This window comes from Trichosurus vulpecula, chromosome 1 (assembly GCF_011100635.1).
Source record: "Trichosurus vulpecula isolate mTriVul1 chromosome 1, mTriVul1.pri, whole genome shotgun sequence".
Lineage (NCBI taxonomy): Eukaryota > Metazoa > Chordata > Mammalia > Diprotodontia > Phalangeridae > Trichosurus > Trichosurus vulpecula.
The window spans coordinates 282,695,753-282,719,538 of NC_050573.1; the positions used below are offsets into that span (position 1 = coordinate 282,695,753).

Here is a 23,786-nt window from a genome sequence, read left to right on the forward strand (position 1 = left end):
CTTTCTTTCTATAGCTGACCTCCTTGGGATATATACCTGGCAATGGGATCTCTGAGTTACAGTTACGGAACTTTTTAGTCATTTCCTTAATAATTTGATATTACTTTCTAGAAAAGTGAACCAATCACAGCTTGACTAATAGTATACATAGAAGGTCTGTCTTTCGATATCACTTGCTGAACCTGGAAAAATTTAGGGCTGGAGAAGAGTTGAACTCAATGGTCTCTAAGGACCCTTCTAGTTCTAAATATATGATCCTCTGATCTGTGGTCTATGAAAGCTGTGTTTCCTAACTATCTATACATCTTGAGAAACAATCCCTGGTCATTTTTTCCCTGGAAAAGAAATTTTGTTCATGAATGACAGGTCTGAGAAATGTTACTGTTGGGGAAAGGGAAGGGAAGACAAAGAAAGGAAAGAGAAGGGAGACTATATTGAGTAGAGGGGATTTGGGGGATTTTGGGACTGACTCTAGCACCACGGAGAATGCCAAGCTGGTAAATGTGGTAGTGCCACTTACGATTTATATATCACACCTCAAAAACCAACAAAAATGAAATGCTTATAGTAACCAAGTCTTTTTCTTTAGTTCAGTTTAGTCTTAGAAATTTTTTATTTTATTAAAAATTTTAAAAAAAACTGGTGTATGTCTGGTTTTATCAACTAGATTTTTAAGATCCTCAGAGGTAGTGAATATGTCTTATACTTCTATATCTCATTCATCAACTAACCTATATACACAATAGACACTCAAAAATACTTCTTAAGTAAACTACTGAGGCTTCTGCTATGGTATCTCAGGCTTTTTTAACACAGAAATCTTTTAGTTTAAGCCCTCATTTTATAAATAGGAAAACTCAGGCTGAGAGATTAAATAATTTGTTCAAGGTTATATAGCTTTTAAAAAAAACAAAAAAAAAAAAAGAGCTCAAGACTAGAACCCATGTCCTTTTTGCCATCTAATCCAGTTTTCTGTGCAACTAGTATTCTATAAAGGGAGAGATCATTGGTGTTTATTAAGGAAAAAAAGGTAAATGTTCTATTTTAAAAGAAATTTAGTCTTAGTCCAGTCTATGGAACTATTTAAAGTATCCATCACCAGTTGTGCCAGAATGGAGTATGATACCCATGTTTTGTCAATTCAATCCATTCTTACCAACCCAAAGGTAATAAGTGAGAATCCGTTACAGACTCTGGTCGCAGCCCTCCCCACTCTTCTCTGGCTTTACTCTTTTTCACGCCTCACCTTGCCTACCAACAGATTAAGACACAATCTGTTCAAATAAATAACCAAACTACAGTAGTGTGAGGAAATTTCAGCAAAAAACATTTGAATGTAGTTTTTGTAAGGCTATCTTAAAAGGAAGTTTAAAGCACTTAAGAGCACCAGACATACCCTGTCCCAATTTTGGTGACAAAGATCATTCTTCTAGGACCAAGCATGTTTACCCTACTTTCTTCCTTCCCACCCTTGAGGGTGGTCAGTATAGGGTATATTAGAAAGAGGACTGGACATGAGTTAAAAATATTTGCATAAGAGGCCAATCCACTACTTTATTACTCTGTGATCTTAAGTTACTTAAGGTCCATGAGCCATAATTACATCATTTGTAGAATTCACTAATCAGACTAGATGACTTTCTACTCTGATATTCAGAAGAGAAACAGATTGGGCCCACAGTTACACTAATATTTTTCTCTGGTTAAAAAGAGATGCCTTTCCAAAGACACTTCTTCATCTACTCAGCTGTCATCTTTCAGGCTTTCTCCTTGTCACTGGGCCATAGCTATTCTCCAACATTCTTCTAAAATTACAGCATGGAGACTTGATCTTCTTGTTTGCCCTTTGTCTTGGGGACCTTGGTGTTTCCTAGCCCATCTAAGTTGATTAGTACAACCTGTATATTCTCTTTTTCACCATGGCTGTCTGCCTTTTTTTTTCTCTCAAAGCCCCCTTTAGTTTTGGGTTATGCCTCTCTCACAGCAAGACACTTGGATTCCTTAATAGGATTAAGGTCCTCTTCAGCTCCCATACTCCATTCCTGATCTCCATGTGCCTTTGATTCAGGTTCTGTGATTTCCTTTACCATATTCCCATGTTTGCATTTGAGTACAAATGCATCAGGCTCGCCCTTTCCTTAGGAGTTCCTTCAATTCTCTAACATTTGGAGAGGGAATATTTTGACATATCAGTGTTTAAGTTTTATCTCTACCCTGTATCCTAAGAGAAATTAGAATTCCATAGGATGTAAATTATTTGAGAACAGAGAATGTTTCATTTTTTGTCTTTGCATCCTCTAGCACACAGCATAGCACATTATATAGGAGGTGCTTCATAAATGCTTGAATTAAAACACCAGATTATAATGGCTTTAAACATATAACTAGCCTAATAATTAAAAGTTTCTCCTCATTTTTCATCCACTTATTTTGATCATCAAAAAGGGTTAAGTGCTAATTCATTTGTAATCTTTTAGCGTTAAAGCCAAATCACTAACTTCTCATAACACGGGGCTTAAGGATAAACTGTGACAAGTAGGCATACCTCATCTCCTTTCCTATCTTCAAGACCATCACATCTATATACTAGCAGCTGACAAGGTCACACAGCTAGTAAGTGTCTGAGGCCATATTTGAACTCAAGTCCTCCTCACTCCAGGGCCAGTGCCCTATGCACTGTACCACCTAGATGCCCCCTTGGTTTCTTTAAAGACTCAACTCAACATCACCTTATGCCTGAAGCCTCTCCTGGTCTCCCCAGCAGCTAGTGCCTTCCCTTTTCAAGTTCACCTCCTGTCTAGGGGCAGTTAGGTGGTGCAGTGGGGCCCTGGAGTCAGGAGGACCTGAGTTCAAATCTGGCCTCAGATACTTGACACTTACTAGCTGTGTGACCCTGGGCAAGTCACTTAACCCCAATGGCCTACCAAAAATTCACTTTTTAAAGAGGCCTATTCACTGAATGGGTGTTAACTCACTCAAAGTGAGAACCTGAAAAAAGACCTTAGGCTGAAAGGGCCAAGGTCTCCTAATGCATCCTGGGCCATCTCCAGTCATCCTAGTGAGTATCAAGCCATGGCTCTGGGGGAGAAAGTGAGGCCGGTGAACTTGCACAGCCCTCCCTCACTCAAATCACAATTAACTGCAAGTCATGTCATCATTTCCCTGGTGTCATGGTCCTCTTCGAGAATGAAGGACAAACACACACACCTCCTGTCTGCTTTGTAGGTAACTTGAAAAGACCTAAATATGTACATGTTGCCTCCCTTATTAAAACATAAGCTTTTTGAGGGCAAGTACTACTTAAATTTTGTCTTTGTAGCTCAGTGTTTAACACAGTGTCTGGCATATAGTAGGCACTTAATAAAATGGAAATTGACCAACATTACACAATCCTTTTCCTCAAAAACCTTGCAATCATATTGAGGAAATGAGACTTATACAGAATAACTAAGCAAAAATATGTGAAAATATGTGATAAGGATAAGTATAATTTAAAGTCAGAAATGCAAGGAAAAAACTGATCACAGATTTAAAGCTGGAAGGAACTTAGGAGATCATCTAGTCCAACTTCTATTTTACAGTTGAGGACACAAAGAGGTTAAGAAACTTGCCTAAGGTCACACTGGTCACAAGTGGGCTATGTTAAAAAAGGAAAGGATCTGTGGTGACTGGAGATGGGATATTCATACCTGTACCACTGACTTGATTTGTTCCAAAACAAGACCCAAATGAGAATGTTGACAAAACAAAGCATCACAAAAGTTTAAGTTATAATTGCTACAAATAAAGTAACCATAAAAGCTGCTGTGATGCATATTAAAGTTTCTATAACATTAAAAGTGTCTTAAAGGAAGAAGAAATGAGGAAATATACCTTTTCTTGGAGGCATGTGGGACTATGGGTATGGAATGTTGGATATGCTGTCAGACATGTTTCAGAGGTCTGACTATTCATTACATAAAATAAAGCATCTCTATTAGTTTTTACATCCACTTTAACTCAATTATATCGCTTTTATATCTGATAAATCTTTTAGCTTTTAAAGATATATTTTTAAAAACTCTTTTCTTTCCATTTTTAAACAATCTATGACACTACATATACAAGTTAATGTAACCTAGGTAACTATACATAACCTTCCCCCTTTTGGGAGGGAGGGGGTAAAGGGGTCTGGACCTGTGATTTCATACCCAATGTGGTAACTCCTCAATGTATGTCAATGACTCATCTGTAACTTGGAGTTTTAAGCTGCCCAGGGCACTGAGATGCCTTGGCCATAGTCATATAGTTCATATCAGAAAAAGGACTTGAACCCCAGGCCTTCTATGTTCACAATAAAAAAAAGTTAACAATCCCCAATTAAATACCAAATTAGAAATATTCAAAATCAAAGGAGAGATTAATAAAATTGAAATCAAGAAAACTATTAAATTAATAAATAAAACCAAGAGCTGGCTTTATGAAAAAACCAATAAAATTGATAAACCTTTGGTCAATTTGATTAAGAAAAAGAAAGAAGAAAACCAAATTACCAATATCAAAAATGAAAAGGGTGAATTCACCTCCAATGAACAGTAACTTAAAACAATAATTAGGAATTATTTTGCTCAATCGTATGCCCATAAATTTGACAACCTTAGGGATATGGATGAAGTTACAAAAACATAAATTGCCCAGGGTAACAGCAGAGGAAGTAAAATACCTAAATAACCCCATCTCAGAAAAAGAAATTGAGCAAGTCATGAATGAACTCCCTAGGAAAAAATCTCCAGGGCCAAATGGTTTTACACGTGAATTCTATCAAACATTTAAAGAACAGTTAATTCCTATATTTTATAGACTATTTGGGAAAATAGGTGAAGGAGTCCTACCAAATTCTTTTTATGATACAAATATGGTACTAATGCCTAAACCAGGAAGAGTGAAAACAGAGAAAGAAAATTATAGACCAATTTCCCTAATGAATATTGATGGAAAAATTTTAAATAAAATATTAGCAAAAAGATTACAGCAACTTATCAGGAGAATAATATACTACAACCAGGTAGGATTTATTCCAGGAATGCAAGACTGGTTCAATATTAGGAAAACTATCAGCATAATTGATCATATCAACAACAAAATTAGCAGAAACCATATGATCATCTCAATGGATGCAGAAAAAGCCTTTGACAAAATGCAACACTCATTCCTATTAAAAATACTAGAAAGCATAAGAATAAATGGAGCCTTCCTTAAAAATATAAATAGCATCTACCTAAAACCATCAACAAGCATTATTTGTAATGGGGATAAGCTAGATGCATTCCCAATAAGATTAGGGGTGAAACAAGGATGTCCATTATCACCCCTATTATTCAATTTAGTACTAGAAATGTTAGCTGTAGCAATAAGAGAAGAAAAAGAAATTGAAGGGATTAGAATAGGCAAAGAAGAAACTAAATTATCACTTTTTGCATATGATATGATGATTCACCTAGAGAAACAAGTAAAAAACTACTTGAAATAATAAACAACTTCAGCAAAGTTGCAGGACATAAATTGCACATAAATCCTCGGCATTCCTATACATTACTAACAAAGCCCAACAGTAAGAGACAGAGAGAAATTCCATTTAAAGTTATTGTAGACACTATAAAATATTTGGGAGTCTACCTGCCAAGACAAACCCAGGGCCTATATGAAGACAAATACAAAACACTTTTCACACAAATAAAGTCAGATCTAAATAAATGGAATAACATCAGTTGCTCGTGGTAAGGCTGAGCTAATACGATAAAAATGACAATTTTACCTAAATTAATTTACTTATTCAGTGCCATACCAATCAAACTACCAAAAAATTATTTTACAGAGCTGGATAAAATAATAACAAAATTCATCTGGAAGAAGAGGTCCAGAATATCTAGGGAATTAATGAAAAGAAATGCTAGGGAAGGTGGCCTAGCCATACCAGATATTAAGCAGCAGTCATCAAAACTACTTGGTACTCGCTAAGAAACAGAGTGATGGATCAGTGGAACAGGTTAGGTACACAAGATGCAGTAGTCAGTGACTACAGCAATCCACTCTTTGATAAACCCAAAGAATCTAGCTTCTGGGCTAAGAATTCACTATTTCACAAAACTGCCAGGAAAATTAGAAAATGGTAGGGCAGAAACTGGGCATAGACCAAATATTTTACACCCTATACCAAAATAAAGTCAAAATGGGTTCATGACTTAGGAATAAAGGCTGATACTATAAGCAATTTGGGAGAGCAAGGAATAGTTTACCTATCAGATTTATGGGAAAGGAAAGAATTTTTGACACAAGAGATAGAGAGCATTAAAAAATGCAAAATGGATAATTTTGATTATGTTAAATTGAAAAGTTTTGTATAAACAAAGCCAATGCAACAAAGATTAGGAGGGAAGCAAAAAATTGGGAGAAAATCTTTACAACTAGTGTCTCTGATAAAGGCCTCATATCTAAAATATACAGAGAACTGAGCCAAATTTATAGGAATATAAGTCATTCCCCAATTGAGAAATGGTCAAAGGATATCAAGAGGCAATTTTCAGAGGAAGAAATTAAAGATATCTACAAGCATATGAAAAAATGCTCTAAATCACTACTTACTAGAGAAATACAAATCAAAACAACTCTTAGGTACCATATCTCTTCTGTCAGATTGGCTAACATGACAAAACAGGAAAATGATAAATGCTGCAGAGGGTGTGGGAAAATCGGAACACTGTTGTTACATTGCTGGTGGAGTTGTGAACTGATCCAGCCATTCTGGAGAGCAATTTGGAACTATGCCCAAAAGGCTATAAAAATGTGCATACCCTTTAATCCAGCAATACCATTCCTAGGGAGATCACACAAATGGGAAAGGGACCCATACATACAAAAACATTTTATAGCAGCTCTTTTTGTGGTAGCAAAGAATTGGAAATCAAGTGAATGCCCATCAACTGGGGAATGGCTGAACAAGTTGTGGTATATGAATGTAATGGAATACTACTGAGGAGCAGACCAACTTCATAATAAACTGGAAAAACCTATAGGATATAATGCTGAGTGAGCAGAGCAGAACCAGGAGAACATTATACACAACTACAGACATGTTGATTCTGTGATGACTAACCTTGATAGACTTGGCTCTTCTCAGCAATACAAGGTTTAAAGACAACTCCAAAGGACTCATGATGGAGAGAGCTATCTACATCCAGAGAAAGAACTATGGAGTCTGAATGCAGATTGAGGCAAACTATTTGCTCTCTTTTTTTTCTCTTTTGTTTTTGTTTTTTTGGTTTTGTTTCTTCTTTCCCATGATTCATTACATTGGTCATAATTCTTCTTTACAACTTGACTATTGTGTAAATAAGTTTAATGCAAAGTTATATTGGGTATATAGAAGACATATTGAATTCCATGCCGTCTTGGGGAGGGAGAGGAAGAAAATCTGGAACTCAAAATCATGCGGAACTGTGTTGTAAACTAAAAATAAAAAATCTTAATTAAAAAAAAAGTTAACATTCTCTTTTCACATATGTACACAAAACTTCACAAAATCAGTATAATTAAAGAAAAAAAGCCAGTCTTAATTTGAAGTCCAAATTCTAAACATTTTTAAAATGCAGTTTACTAACAAGCACATGAGCCATTACACCTTTGTTTATTATCACACAGAAGACTTGAACCTTCTGAAGCCTACAGTGAAAAATAAAAAGCTTTGAAAGTAACAATGAAAAATGGCCTACACTCATTGGTTTATGGAATCCTCATCACTTCTTATCTGGTCTGGTCTCACAATAGCTTCCTGATTGGCCTCCTCCAATTTCCAAATCTCCACACATCTGCCAAAGTAACAGTCCTCAAGCACAAGTCTGAACACGTCACTTCCTGGCTCAATAACCTTCTGTGGCCCCTTACTACCTCTGTCATCATATGCAAATTCATCTGTTTGGTATTTAAAGCCTTCACAGCCTGGCTCCAACCTACCTTTCCAGCACTATAGATTATATTCTTTCATGAATTCAATAGTCCAGCCAAACTGTCTTTCTTCCTGTTTCTCACTTGACACATTATCTCCAATTTCCATAACTTTTCAAAGGTTGTCCTCACGCCTATAATGCATCCCTCTCCTCACTTCTGAATGAATGAAAAAGTATGTATTAAGCACTTACAGAAGGCACTCTGCAAAGCAGTGAGGAGACAAATTAAAAACAAAAACCAGAAATCCTCTCCCCTCAAAGAGCTGACATTCTAATAAGAGATGATAACATATACAGGGGAGTGGTGACCAGGAAAAGGAGGGTTTTCTAGGGGTTGGAAAGAGGGATGGGGCACAAGGCAGCAAGAACTTGTTAAAATGGCTTGACAGGTTTGATGGGATGTGAAGTTGAAGCATGATCTGTTGGTCTGGGGCCAATTAGGAGGTATCATGGGCTAGTTTGTATAAGCAGTCACCAACCAACCATTATATGTGTTTCCTCTCAATAGAAAATAACTTCCTTAAAGACCCAAATTGTTTCATTTTTGATTTTGTATCCCTAGGGCCTAGGTCAGACACAGCTGACATAATAAAAATTTGTTGGTTAATTTTATTTCTAATCCAACTGATGCAGGGGAGGGAGAGAAGGTACAATGGAAAGAGCACTGGCTCTACAGTCAGAGGCCTTGGGTTTAAATTTTGCCTCCAGTGCTTATTATCTATATGACATTAAAACAAATCACTTTAGCCTTCCCAGGCCAAAATTTCTTTAACTATAACACGAAGGTGTAAAATGGACTAGGCTGGTATCCAAGACCCTTACAATTCTATATCTAAGATCCAAAGATATAGTTCTTAAACATTTTTTGTGACCCTCCAAAACTTCCAGTGTATATGGTTTTACGAAAATCTTTATTTTTCCTTTTAGGTTTGTTCTGCTTAATTAAAATAACAGACAACTTTAATTCTGTATTTTTAGGATGCATCTTTCAAAATATATTGAAATTACAGCTGATGATCTCTCCCTGGAGGCTCACCATACAGTTACCAGACTTAGTGCAGACACCCAATGGCTTTAGCCCACTCCAACTCACAAATGAGCAATCCATTAGCCTCAGCCTCTCTGAGAGCTTTGCTACTAGGCCCAGCCTCAGTACCTTTTCTGTAACTTGTGGTCTTAGAGAGTTGCCTAGAGTATCAGGGAACTAAATGATTTGCCCAGATTCACACAGCCAGTAGGTATCAGATAAAGGACTCTAACCCAAGACCTACAGGCTTGCAGGCAGACTCTCTAGACAGATAAGAATGCCTCTACAGATAAGAATAATATCAACACATCAACATTTTTTAGCAGCACTTGTTTTGCAGTTGCAAAAAACTATAAAGTAAATGCCCATCATCTGGAAGGGCTAAACGAATTGTGGAATATAATGGAATATTACTGAGCTCTAAGACACAATAGATATGATGAATACAGAGAAGCTTGGAAAGACACAAACTGATGCAAAGAAAGTAAGTAAAGCCCGGAAAACAATACACACAGTGATCACGACGACGTAAATAGAAAGAACTACAAAACAATCAAAACAGAAAGTTGTGAAATTATAAAGCTCAATGAAGACTTATAAGAACATCCTCTCCCACTACTCCGAAGAGTCTAGTTTGTAACCTTGTATGTGATATCACAATTTTTTTTTGATAAATTGATCATTTTTGCTGAGATTTTTTTCTTCTTTTTAAGAAAAAATTCTTTGCTCTAAGGGATGGTTCTCTGGAACATGAAGGGGTAAACAGGAAATATAAAAACAAAAGGTATAAATAAAAATCTATTTTAAATATAAAAAATATGAATGGTATCCATATATAAAAGGAAGCTAAAGTACTTAAAGACAAGGAAAGTTAAATTCTCCCTTGCAATTTTCTTTACAATTTTCCTTTATCAAGATGATAAAAAGGCAATATTTGTAAACCTTTCCTAATTATCACAAATCCTGAATCTTGAAAAAATCCAGACCCGCATGTTAATATACTTAGTGCCAACCTGTTTTAGCCTCTGCACAATACAAAATGTTTCTGTACAATTCTAAATCTGAATTAATGATGTTTTAATAGCAAAAAATAGGCATATTTAACATAGTTTTTCATCCTTGTAGAATCTTAAGAGATTTTTCGAAAGAGGAGAGGCTTTAATATCTCCAAAGTATATAAAGCTATTTTAGCTTTATAAATCTTTTTTTCTTTTAGAGTCAAATCTTTTACCACTGGAAGAATGATCTAAAATATTATTTGGCCTCCTCCTTTCTGAAAATGAAGAGGAGGAGGGGGGAGTGGGGGAAAGAAAATGAAGGAGAGTTGCTGTTCTCTCTAGAAGACACTTTGTCCAGAAAACACATTTCACTTTTTAGGTTTTTCAGTGGCAAAAGAACTAAAACTAATTTCTACCAGGTAAGAAAAATAACTCTTTTTTTAGAAGGGTAGTGTGATTTTCAAGAACCGATAATAATGTATTCCATTAAAATTAAATGTAACTTTAAGTCTCTCCCATTCAAAGCTTAAGGAACCAAGAACAATGGAGAGCAAATAAACCCTGGCAGTTTCTTCAATCATTCTATCAAACAATGGGGCAGCTAGTCAATAGCTGCTTCAAACTTCATACCACTCTGAATAAAGATATCAGCTTAACAAGTTTTATTAAAATTACTCACTTAACTAGAATATGTAACCTCCCTACATTATAAAAACTAGACTTAAGTTACTGCACCCTTATCATTCCCAGACAACTTCCTTCATTCATTATCCTTTAGGTTATCTGATGTCATAACTTACATATCCTTATGAATTTTATTAATATATCTCAACTTAAAAATTGTGGAACTATACTTTTATAGTCTCTGTTTTGTTGTTGTTCAATCATTTCAGTGGTATTCTACTCTTCATGACCCCAATTTAAGGCTTTCTTGACAAAGATAATGGAATGGTTTGCCATTTTCTTCTCCAGCTTATTTTACAGATGAAGAAACTGAGGCAAACAGGGTTAAGTGACTTGCCGAGAGTCACACAGCTATTAAGTGTCTGAAACCAGATCTGAACTCAGGAAGAAGAGTCTTTCTGACCCAGCACTCTATCCACTTCTATACCTAGCTGCCCTAATCTCTGTTTAACATAACATAAAATCTAGAGGATTTCTTAAAAGTCATCTAAATATTTCCCCAAATTCCAAAAGTAACACTAAATTGCCTCTATACCAAATATGATGCAGAGCACAAAGACCTCAGGATATTTGTTACTATGGATCTGACCAACCTAGCTATACTACATGCTGACTGTGTGTCTGGTAGTATGGTTTTGGCGGTTTTTCGGGGGGGGGGGGGGGGGGGCAGGGAAACAGGAGCTATGTAAGTGAAAAATGTAGCATACAACAAACCTTCGCAACACTGGAATAAAATAATATTTGCCAGGTGAAACTGCCCCATACTCAATTAAACTTGACCTATCTACAATATGCACTGTTGCTATTGTTTCAATGGCAATTCTACAAGAAACATTACAAGACAATCTTACAGGGAGATTCAATTACAAATGGCTGTATTTAATGCAACAAAACTTGAATAATTTACTTTTCTTCCCATTATAGCTAAGAACTCTCATAAGGATAAACATTAAGTAGGTATTTCAACCAGGAACATAATCGAAAAAAATTAAAAGGAAGGAAAATATTACTTTAAGTAGAATGAAACTATAATGTAAAGTTTAGTGGGACCCAGATAAGCCAAAAAGTAAAAGCTGATTCATAAGACCAGGGCTCCAAAGTAAACAGAAGCTTGGACAACATCCCTAGAACTTCGGGAAAGAATGTATACATTATTGAGCAAAGAAGAAAAAGAAGTATGGCCTATGACTCTAAGCAGGTGTGCATATGTATATATAATAAATACACACATACACGTGTGTATAAGTATACATATACACTATTGTATATAAGACTAAGAATATAAGGTATAAGGGGAGGGAAAAGTTAATTGGTGGTTCACAGAGTTGGGTCAGAAAACATCAAAATACAATCACCTATTATGATAACTTAATAAAAAAAATCCACATATATTCTGGTTCTGATTATCTCACTGATGTTGCTAGTCAATCTGCTTTTTACTCTATAACCATAACTTTCTAATCATGGGGTACAGCTATTATCCCATGGACTTTATCTGGTAAGAGCTATAAAAAGCTATTCAACTTTTCTACTCCTAGCACTTGGCAATTTTTAGATAAGGAAAAAGTGAGAAAGATCAAATTATTTAAACACTTTTAGTGATGATATGTCAAGAAAAATATTTGTCCAACAGATGTCAGTGTAATAACACATTAACTGATTTGACTACTATATACTGATGACAGCTACAATTCAGATTTTTTTTTTAAGGTACACCCACATAAATGCAAACTTCCCTATGTTAAAATGACTTGAGTAGATATATTATCCAAGAATAAAGTTAGAAATAAATTGTACCCATGGTTTTCTTCATTATGTTGTAGAACACCCCACCCTGTTGGAACAAGTGAGGAAGTCCCTTCGCATGAGACCAGATATCTTCTCCTGTAGAACAAAAACAGATCCAGAGTCAATATTGGTACCAAGGGCCATAATACCTGCTAGAATTCATTTTATTATCTCTCCTAGAACAACAAAAACAACGGTTTTAGAAAGGGGCTTTGTGAAACCATTTTATCCATTCACAGCTAAGGAAAATGATGGGTTTAAGATTAGATGACCTCTAAGGTCCCTCACAACTCTAATATTCAGAACAAAAGATTGTCCTTACAATAGTCCTATGAGGTATGTAATGCAAAAATCATTATCCGCATTTTACTCATGAGGAAACTGAGGTTCAGAGATCAGTGATTTGCCCACTAAAAAGAGTGAAAACTGAAAAGACTATAAAGTACCATATAAATATGAGCTACTACAATCAACTATTGCTTGAAATAAATGGGCCAAAAAATAGACAATTATTTCTTTTATAACCCCCCCCAGCACAACTTGCCTAGTGCTACACAAAGCACTCATGATTTTACTTCTGTTCCTTTTCTGACTATTCTTTCCCCATTTCCACTCCATGCATGGACTGTTCTCTTTCCTCATCTCTACCTCCTGGTTTTCCTGGCTTCCTTCAAGACCCAGCTAAAATCCTACCTAATATAAGAAGCCTCTCCTGAGCCCTCTTAATTCTAGTGCCTTCTCTCATTTGATTATTTCCTCAAACAGCACATAGCGCAGTGACTGGCACATAATAAACACTTAATAAATGTTTATTGATTGATTATATAGTTTATTTTCACATTGTCTCCCCATTAGATTGGGAGCTCCTCAAGGACAGGGACTGTCTTCTCCCTTTGTATGTCTTCAGCACTTAGCACAGCCTGGCACATATAATAAGCACTTAATAAATGTTTAATGACTGAATGTCTACTTCAACCTTCACCGAAGGCCTTCAATATGTTCAAGACTATCTCTTTTCCAATTCACCAAAATTTTTTTCCTCTTCCTATAGAAAATCCCACATTCAGGACAAATTCTCTACCTCCACTTACAAGTTTGCCAAACACAAGCAATACTGATGAAAAAGTGAGAACTTACTAAGGACAGGGATGGTGGCCCCTTTCTAAAACCCATTCCTAATCTCAAGGGACTCATACTTTGCAATTAGCTCCCATTTCCAACACTCCCATGTTCTCGCTGGCTCCTACCCCACCAGTACCACAACTGGAATTATAAATCCCTTTTCCCTGGTCCATTCTTACTTAGTTTACCTATCTTAACTTTAACCTCTCACATCTACTAGGTATAAATACGGTTGGAAAATTAGCAACTGGATTTTTCAATCAATTCCTAATAACCACCTTGTCATTTTAATGTTAAGGCAGAATGGCACAGCTGAAAGAATACTGGATTTGAAGTCAAGTGACAGCTCCTAATCCCAGAACTGCTTCTTATTACTAGTGACCTTGGTAAGGCACTATACCTTTCTGGGCTGCATTTTCCTCATCTGTAAAATGAGAGAGTTGTATTAGATGATGTCTAAGGTCCCTTTCAGCTCTATCGTCCTATGACGCCACATTTTTTTTAAAACTCAAGAAACAACACAACTCACAGCAGTAGCATGTCAAGTTCTAATCCTTCCTCAGATGAAGTGTGTATCCTGAACAGTAATGGTAAAGTGGTCAAGGATTTCAAACTGCTAGTTCATAAAGTGTATACTACAATTGAGATCTGACTATAAATTAAAGTTTGAAACCTAAGATTTACACAAAATAAAAATTTTAACTATTTTGTGAAATTTAGTGATGAAAATTTAATTCAACATACTCTAAAACTCACCAAAAAATGAACATGGCTATGAATTGAAGAATCTGTAGCCATTAAAAAATGTATTGTCAAAACACAAATTTCTACTGCAAATGAAGAAAATCTGTTTCCACTACAAAAGATTTCAAAGATGAATTAAATGAAGGAGCTATTGCCATCTATTCTCTCACTTCCAATCTCTAACATATATTATTTAGCCAAAACAGCTCCCAGGAATCATCTGCTTGCCTCTCTTCTTAGTATCCCCAGCTTCCCAAGTGCATCCACTCTATGCAATCAATGTTAAAGCTCATGACTTCAGAAAACATTTTGATGTAAAAACATAACAAAATACAGCACTGTGCAAATGCATCTTAATCTTAGATACAAATACTGTTAATGATGTTTTACACAAAGTTATGAATGCTTCCCTGTTAGAAGTACACAGTATAGTCCATGAAGGCCTATGGAAAGAAGGTGAAATACAGTGAGGTACTAACTAAAGTGTCATTTCAATTTTATAAAATTGCCTTTCACCCAACATTTTAAAGAAAAATTCAGAGATGTAGTGATTATACTCAGGTCCAATTACTTCTATAGTATTCCCAACATTGGCTTTGTAACTTGCCTGGGTGAATGCAATTTCAAGAAGTTTTAAGATTTTAAAAATATACAGTAAATTAACAAAATCACTATCCATACTGCTCTTTGTGGGCTGGTGTGGAATTAGGAAAAGGTTTCAAAAATCAAACAACAAAAACATCATTCCATTCCTAAAAAGTGAACAATAACTGGTATGAAAACAAAAAACAAAAGGCATTATACCACCACTTATACAACTCTAAAATAAGCTATTCTCTCTCACCTAAATTAGTAAGTCACTTTAAGGGGGAAGAAAACTGAATTAATAATACAAGATCAGTGAAACTGACCCAATAATACAGCATAGTACACTAAGTTAAATTTGGATTCATAAGACATTTTAATACCGTAGAGTCAACGGTATCAAAAGAGGCACAATTTACCCATGTGTCACTTAAAGACTGGCAGATAACTTGCAGAAAGGCATTAAGTTCATTAACATTCTATCATCTAGATGAAGAGGTGGACTATAACTTAAGAGATGACATTATTCAGGTAGAATCCTGAGGGTTTTTTGGTTTGTTTGTTTTTCTTAATTAGTGATAAAACACCCAGCTCTATAGAAAAAAGGCTAGCTCTACACTGTGGCCAAGGACCAGTATTAGTCATAGGGTAGATGCACCTGAGAAAGGGATGCTTTTCTGCTGTAGATACAATGAATTTGATATATGGATATTCTGAACCAAAAGTGCCTATAAAATAATGCCACAAGTCTGACTATTGGTGGTCAACTTTTTTTTTTAAATGGAAGATACTAAAAGTCATATATGCCTATCACCCATTATTCTTTTTTTTTAAAGGTATGCTTTTCAAAATTATATATTGCTGATATTTGGGGATTTTATAATTTTGCTACATGGAAAGGACATTGGTCTCAAACTGATAAAAGCTGTAAAGCCAAAGGAATCCTTCAACTCAGGATGGAAATAAAATGAAGTGCAGTAGTAAAGTGTCAGAAGCACGATAAGGTATTTTCTTAATTATCACTAGCTTTACTCAGATGTGGTCATATAAAAAACAAAACATCCTTCACACTTTGTCTCCAGTCTGAGCTTCATCATTTTATAGCCTCTTCAGTTCAGGCACCAAGTGTGCTCCATCCTTTGCCAAACAGATGCTCAAGATAAACAGAGAATGTTAAAACTGGAAGGGACGTTAGATATCATCTAGTCCAAGTGCTTCATTTTACAGGTGGGAAAATTTGGGACACATGGAGGTTAAGTGACAAGTTCAAGGATACAGCTAATGATAAAGTTAGGATTAGAACTCAACACACTTCAAAAAATGTCACATTTAATTAATATCACGTTGAGTTTAAACAGTTATAAAAAAATGGCCCCTCAAACAAAATTAAGCAGAAATAATACTGGACCTGGATTCAAATCCTGCTTATGCCACTTGTAACTACAACTTTGAGCAAATCACTTACCCTGTCGGAACCTCAGTTTCCTCATATGTAAAATTAGGAAGTTTGGAGTAGATAATGCTTAAAATACCTTTGGGTTACAAATCTACAAACTTAAGTGTCTATATTTACATATGAAAAGAAAGCATTACATATTTACATACGAAAAGAAAGTACTCATAGAAGGGAATGTTTATAAACAATAATACCAAGTTTAACGTTTGTTTTATGTAAACAAAATAACTGATTTAAAGAGGTTTAGCTTTAACTCAAAAATTTATATTCCCTACAAATTCAATAAAATAGAATTCTTTCTGTAATATCACCACAAATTTGCAGAGAAAGGACAAAGTAAGACAAAGTGATTGCCTAGGTAATTTTATAAGATCATGAGTTGGTTTATAGAGGAGTTTGGACTAGAAGTGAAATTTCTGAATTAATACTCTGTCCACTAAACCAATGCATTAAAAAGACTTTAGTTCCCAGAACTACTAGAACCCCAAAATTAATAATTCAGAAAGAAACCTGAGTCTTTATCTAAGAAAGTGAAGAAACACACTTAGTAGCATTGATGCTACTACACTATGCTATGACACTACCTTTGTAGAAATCAGAAATCTTTCAAGAAAAAAAGTCATAAACTACTGGTATCTACATTTGCTTTCTTCATATCACCTTGCAATGCCATAAACCTTTCTATTCAATTCCTATTCCAACTGGCTAGAATACAAAATTATTGTCTAAAACTTTAAATTATATTTCACTGGTAACAAGAGTTTTTTTAAATTACTTTCAGCTGTATCATTGAAAGAGAAAAGTCACACCCATTCTCCCTAATATATTTCAAAAACAACCCTATCACTACCTATCTCTTTCTCCCTATGGCACTTCATTACAATCAAAGACATTCACTGAGGCCAATGAAGGCACTCAAAGCTATTAAAAAAAGATGTGAATAAGGCAGGAGGTAAGAACAGGAAAAGGAGTTAAGACAACACCAGCATAAAATTAGGTAGGGGTGGGGTGGAAATATCAACACCATAAACTGCAATTCATCAGACAGGAAGTCCTGAATCACCTGATCTAAACACAGGAAAACAATAAATTTAAACAAAAATCAAAGGAGGAAAGGTGGGTAGACTCAACTGCCACCTAAGTCTTCCAAGAAAATGAAAGACCAGACATGGTATTTAAAAATCACTGCAAGTATAAATTATGTTGTTCTAAGGAATCCAATGACAGCAAAAGCACATTTTTGCAATCTGGCATATTTACCCAGACATGTCAAAAACCTAAAGCAAGCCATTTTCTTCTAGCATAGATGGTCTGATTTTCACAGACCTCAGGGTCCTCAAGAACAGAAGACAAAAAACACTTTCTTCATTTTACAGAGAAAATATATGCTACATAAAGTAAATTGATCTTACCCATTAATGTTGCCAGAAGGCATAAGGAGTACATTTCCTTGTCAGTGTGCTCCTGAAATTCCTTAGAAGATATTTTGCTAGTAACAGCAATATCTTCATGTTTCACAGTGTGTGCTGAGTGTGCTGCGCTAGGCTGACCACCTTCCTCTTTACTTTTTAGGATTTCTATTGTTATTCTATCACCATGTTGTAAGGGCACAGGCTCTTTTTCCATTCCAGCTTTGGGGGGCATTAGCTCTTTAGGAGGAAAACCATATCGAATACATTGTAAATATGGCGGAATATCAAATTCTCTAGCTATGCTTTCCTGAAGTTCAAAATAGGTAGTTGAAGGTTTGAGTGTAAGCATTGACTGTCGCCCATCATTTGTTGTTATACGGATCTTCTTCTCCTTAGTAGATACTGGTGAATAAGGGGCCTTGGTAGGAGTAGCAGGAGCAGATGATGGCCCATCACGAATGATGCTTGGGGAAACAGTTCTAGGTTGGGCTTTTTGTTCTTGTTTTAACTTCTCAGTTTTCCGTTTCTGCATTATAGAAGCTTGTTCTGTAATGTTCTGTTGAATAGTTCTTTCAGTTTTACTCATATTTAATTCCTCTTTGTGCAAAGTTTTTGTTTTCTGCCCAGTAAGAATAATTTTAGTTGGAAGTTGAGGCTCCAGATCTTGCCCATGTTGCACATCCTCAACTCTCTGGGCATGAGCACCATCAATATTTACAGGAGTGTAGTCATCAGGATTCTTTTTGGCTGTCTGATGCAATATAGTGTGGACAACTTTCTGAACTAGGATTTCACTTCCAAATTCACCAGGAAAATGTTTGGTAACAAGTTTCATTGCAACGTCATAAACATTGCTATTCAAAGACACATCACTTTCATACTGGAACCAATACACTGTTTCTCTGACTACTCTTCCACTCCACTCCAAAGTAATAGGAAAAGCTTCAGGCAGATTGTCATATTCTTTACCTTCCCAGTAATGTTTGAATCCACAACCACATTTACCTCCGGTGGATCTGGTGTTAGTTCTGTCCCCATCCAAATACACAACAGAACCATCACCTCTAACTCTTCGAACTGATGTGCCATGGCACCAATTACAAGCTGTTAGATTACTCAGATTGTAGTCTGGTATCAGAACATCCTTCAATGAATCATATGAGCACACCAGATTGTTCAAAGGAAAGCTATAATTTTTGTCAGGCCTCAGCTGTCCATGGGTACTTTTGGCCAGGTTGTACAATTTCCCTCCTGGAGCCAACCACTCGGGGGGCACATGAAGTTCAGAAAGGGCACCACAGATCAAACACTTGTGAAGGCGATTATCCATCACTGCTTTTTTTGCAGCTGCTGTTACTTCTTCAGGTTGAACTCCTATTACCCCAGTTCTCCTATAGAAATATTGATGAACATCTGCAACTAAACTAGGATGAATACCATGTTTGTCCATGAAGACTTCCTCCATAGCAGCCACAAGCCTCAGCAAGTATTTGTCCTGCAAACTCCTGTCTCCTCCAATCACACACCCACCATCTTCCTCAAGTTTAATATACTTTTTAATGAGGTCCTGAGGCACTCCCCATGCTTTAGGAAGTAGCTTCATAGGCAGTTTGGGTAAAGCAGCCCCTTTTATGCCAACCAAAGGAATATAGTGGTTTCGGCCAGAGCTACTCCAGGCGATGCAAATTGGTTTGTTCAAATGGCCATCTCTACCAGTGCACTTCTCGGCAGGGATAAGCCCGGGAAGAAAAGTGGCAGAATAGTCCCCAGAGCTTCTCATGCCACTGAGGGAATCCAAGAGAATAATAGGCCGGTGTAACACATTGGCAAGGCCAAAAATGTGGATGTTTCTCAAACCCAAGGGAACACCCTCAGGTGGCACAAAAAGGGGGTCACATTCGTTGATAATGTCCTCCCACTCAGCAGCATCAATGAAGTCGTGAAAAAGGGCTTGATATCGAGCCAGGTGCTGCTGAAAATGCTGCTTAAGATTCTCTCTCAAGGCATGCCAAAATAGCTCCCGGCCCACTAGAGCCCGGGACACAGCATGTACCAAGCAGTGCCCATCCCCATCTACATGCACTGGAATCAAGCACTCCTGACTCCGGTTGGCCCTCTTAATGTCTTCAAGGGTGTCATGCAAGTAGAGCAGACTTCCAGATCGGTCCTTGCCATAACCCACAGTGTTGACATGCTCGGGCTCAATGAGAAAGGCGCGGTCGCCCAACAGGGCGCAGTCAAACAGCTCGCCCTGATTCATGTCTCGGAGCAGCTTGGCCCTGCCCGTCTGTTTGTCCATCCCATATCGGGCCAGGATGGGCGACAGCAGTTTGCAGTGGTAGTTAGAGAGGCCCAGTACCTTCACCAGCTCCGTGTTCTTCTTAGGGGCCCCCGTCACCCCAAGCAGCGCGTTCCGGAGCAGGTTGTGCAGGACCACGTCCGGGTCGGTCACCTCCTCCACCCCCAGCAGCTGGTGCTGCTCGTGCCGCTGCCCGCACTCCGTGCACTCGATGCTGGCCGAGCCGGAGGCCGGGAAGAACAAACGCGCCTGGCACTTGGGGTCCGGGCAGTTCCCGGACAGGATGCGTCGGTCCTTCCGCTTCGCGAGCAACCCCTGAGCCACGGCCGCAGCAGCGGCCGCCGCCGGCGCCTCGGGGGGAGGAGGTGGAGGAGGGGGAGGCGGTGGCGGCGGCGGCTGAGACATCGCTCTCCGCTCTCGGGTCTCGCTCCGCGCCCCGGGCGACCCCTCAAAGGCTCATAGCCCTGACCCGCACCGGCCCCGATCAGTCGGGCCCAGGCCCCGGCTCGCCTGACTGGCGATTCGCTTTCCTCTCTTTATCAGCCCCCCCCCCCACCGACACCTAAGTGAAGGCGGAAGCACTGGACGCCGCTTCTCTAATTGCTTCTTCACTGTCGTAGCCGTTGCCCCGAACGTAACGGCCTCCACCCTACCCCGCACACTCTCTCTCCCTCTCTCCCTCTCTCTCTCTCTCTCTCTCTCTCTCTCTCTCTCTCTCTCTCACACACACACTCTCTCCCTACCCCTCTCTCACACACAGACATACACACACGCCCTCCCGAGGAGAACGCGCAGGCGCGGCCTTCGCTCTGCCCCCTGGGAATTAGAGTCTACCAGCTTGCGCGTCTGACCTCAGGATAATGAAGGCTTGGGTCGGGTCGGGACTACGAGTGCCGTGAGGCATTGCGGCTCAGGGCCCCAGCGAAGGAAAAAGAGGAAGAGGAAAGTAAAGAACTGTGGTAATGCAAAGAGAAAACAAGATGGCTCGCTTTGCCTGCCGGGAGTTGTAGTCTCAGGCCGCTCCCTGGCTCGCCTAAAGGCGCAACCTTGAGCCAACGAGGGACCACATTTCCTAGGTTGCCCTACGATGGTACCTGTTGCACTTCCCTACCGCTTCGCAGGATTGGGAGAAGGAAGGGTGCCGGTGAGGACCCGGCGTTGTATGCCGGGGAATAGAAAGCAAGTCGCTTGTGTTCTTAGCACCTTTAAGTGTGGATGGATGGGTTGATGGAAGTAGAGAGAGAGCTCTTGGGAAATGAGCATCCAGGGAAGTATTGGGCGGGGGAGATTGGCAGGAGGCGAAGACCTATGGGTCTTTGCGGGGGATGGGAAAGAAAGGAAAGGTTTGGGATTCCCCGTGGCCTCAGGGGATTCCTCCCGGGTCTTTTCTGCGTCGATGCTCTTCCCTCGCCTCCCCTCCTCCCAACCTGGGCAGGGACGCTGCAGGCAGCCTCTCTAGCTAGGACTGTCATTCCGGGAAATGAGTTCAGCTTCTCTTTTCCGATTCATCTTTGCAGCTCACAAAATAAAGGTCAAGAGAGCTGAGTCATCTGGGACCAGGGAAGGCGTGGGCTGCCAGGGGAGGGGGGGCAGCGCGGGCCACCACCTGCTCCTGGGAAGAGCTCCGAGAATCCGACTGACTACAGTCAGAGCCAGTCATGCTCCTCTCTCCAGGTGGAGTGTTTTGTTTACCTTTCAAGAGTTATTTTTATGACTTGCCGTTAACCTGGACTGCCAGATTTAATCCTGCCACGTTCCGCTCCGCGTTCCTCCTGATGGACTTTGACAAATCTCTCTCCTCTGTCTCTTTGTCTGTCTCTGTCTCTCACTCTTTCTCTCCCCTCCCCACCCCGTGTGTGTGTGTGTGTCTCTGTGTCTGTCTGTCTGCACACATATATGGCTTACAAACTGTACTGTCATCAGCACTCTTCACTTTTCTGGAACAAAGTTTATCTTCATGGAAATGCTGATGTTGCTTTCTGGAGACTTAGATAAACTGCCTGAACATTTCTGTAAGACTTGGCACAAAATGTAGACAGAAAGTACTGAGCTTGAGGTCATGTGAGCTCAGAGGCTGCCAAGGAAACTGCCCGTCCTATTAGTTTCTTTGACGCGAGTCACATGAATGTTATGAAATGCGTGCTCTGGAAGGCAGTTAGCTGTTCCCCCACCCCAACAGGATCTTGGTGTTGATTCACTTCCAATAGTTGTCAACTAATTTAGCCAAAAAGGAAAAGTAGCCTGTAGATCACAAAGGCAAAATGATCCCTGTTGTCTCTGAATTCTTCCCCCTTTTTTTAAAGCCCAAGTTGTCGTGTGTGTGTGTGTGTGTGTGTGTGTGTATGTATATATATACATATACATATATATATATAGTTATACTATTTTACTTACCGTCGTAGAATTCATTTTCAAATGCAAGCAGTTGGAGTGATAATATTAATGGCTCCGTAGCGCCAAACCTTGCCAAGTTAAATAAATTCTTCCAAAACTAATTTCTGAGAATTAATTCACTCTGTTTTCTATAGAGTGAGGGTGTCTCTCTCACAATGCCTGGCACATAGTAGGCATTTACTAAGTTCTTGTTGAATAAATGGTTCAGTTTAGAGAAATCTTGTTTCTAAGCAGTTGTGGAGCTAACAAGTATTTTTTTTTAAAGCACCACAATAGTATATACAGTAATATGATTTCTCATATGTAATCAAGTAATAGTAGCTAACATCAGCATTTTAAGGCTCTAAAAGCACTTTGCATATAGTTTTTGATCAAACCTTAGACAAGTAGTAAAGCTGATTAAAAATGGGAAAGAGTACTGTAATAATAAATATTCTTTCAAAAGCAATGTTATGATTTATTTACTTTTGTTTACAGAGTACTTGGAAATTCTGAATATTATAAAAATAAGATAAAATATTATTGTCTATAATGACTTTCAGGCTTAGATATTACATATATGTATATAATGTGCAACATTGTATAGATGCATATACATAAAGTATAATATCTAATAGTCTAATATACATATAATAAACTATATATGCATACAACATACAAGCTTGAAAATGTAATTTTTAGATAATCATATTTATCTTTTTTAAAATAACACGTAGAAGTTCCGAGTCCTCTCTAAACAAAAACAAATCATCACATTGCTCTTGAAAGAATACTTATTACAGCTCCTTTCCCACTATCTAATCAGCTTTACTGCTTGCCTAACTCCCTAAAGCACTAAGAATATCAGACTTTTATTTAGTACTTTTTTCTAAGTTCCATTACATGAATTATCAAAAACCTTCACAGCATCCTAGTAGGGTAGATAATGTCATATCTTACAGCATCCAAGAACCTCAGAGTTAAGCAGGCTCTCTGAAGCCATCATCCCTGTTCTGTAAACAAGAAAACTGAGCTAAAACAGTTCTGTGTTTCCAGCAAATTCTTAATTTCCAGTATGCGTATGTATAATCAGGAAGATAAATATAAATAAAAGAAGTAGTTTGAGCCAGATAAGGTCCAATCTGGAATGGCATCCAAAAATGCTTCTTGGAAGAAGTGTCTCCTGAAAGAAGAGAGATCTTAGTGGAAATGTGGAATTATGTTCTGCAATGAAGAGATGCCATGCAAAACAGGCTAATCAAGAACAGATTGGGCCCTCCTTCTTTTCTCTTCTCCCCTCCCATGTATTAAATGGA

General features: G+C 38.1%; 1 protein-coding gene across 1 annotated transcript in view; it reads right to left on the bottom strand.

The window, feature by feature from the left end:
* The window catches only part of VCPIP1 (valosin containing protein interacting protein 1), a 37,755-nt gene extending 16,878 nt beyond the window's left edge, over positions 1-20,877 (bottom strand). The window contains exons 1-2 of the mRNA XM_036741972.1: positions 17,799-20,877; positions 12,489-12,575 (exon numbers count right to left, since the gene is read on the bottom strand). Coding sequence (XP_036597867.1) covers positions 12,489-12,575; positions 17,799-20,502 — 2,791 coding nt within the window. The 5' untranslated portion in view covers positions 20,503-20,877. The remainder of the gene's footprint in view (positions 1-12,488; positions 12,576-17,798) is intronic.
* Between the last annotated feature and the right edge of the window lie 2,909 nt (positions 20,878-23,786).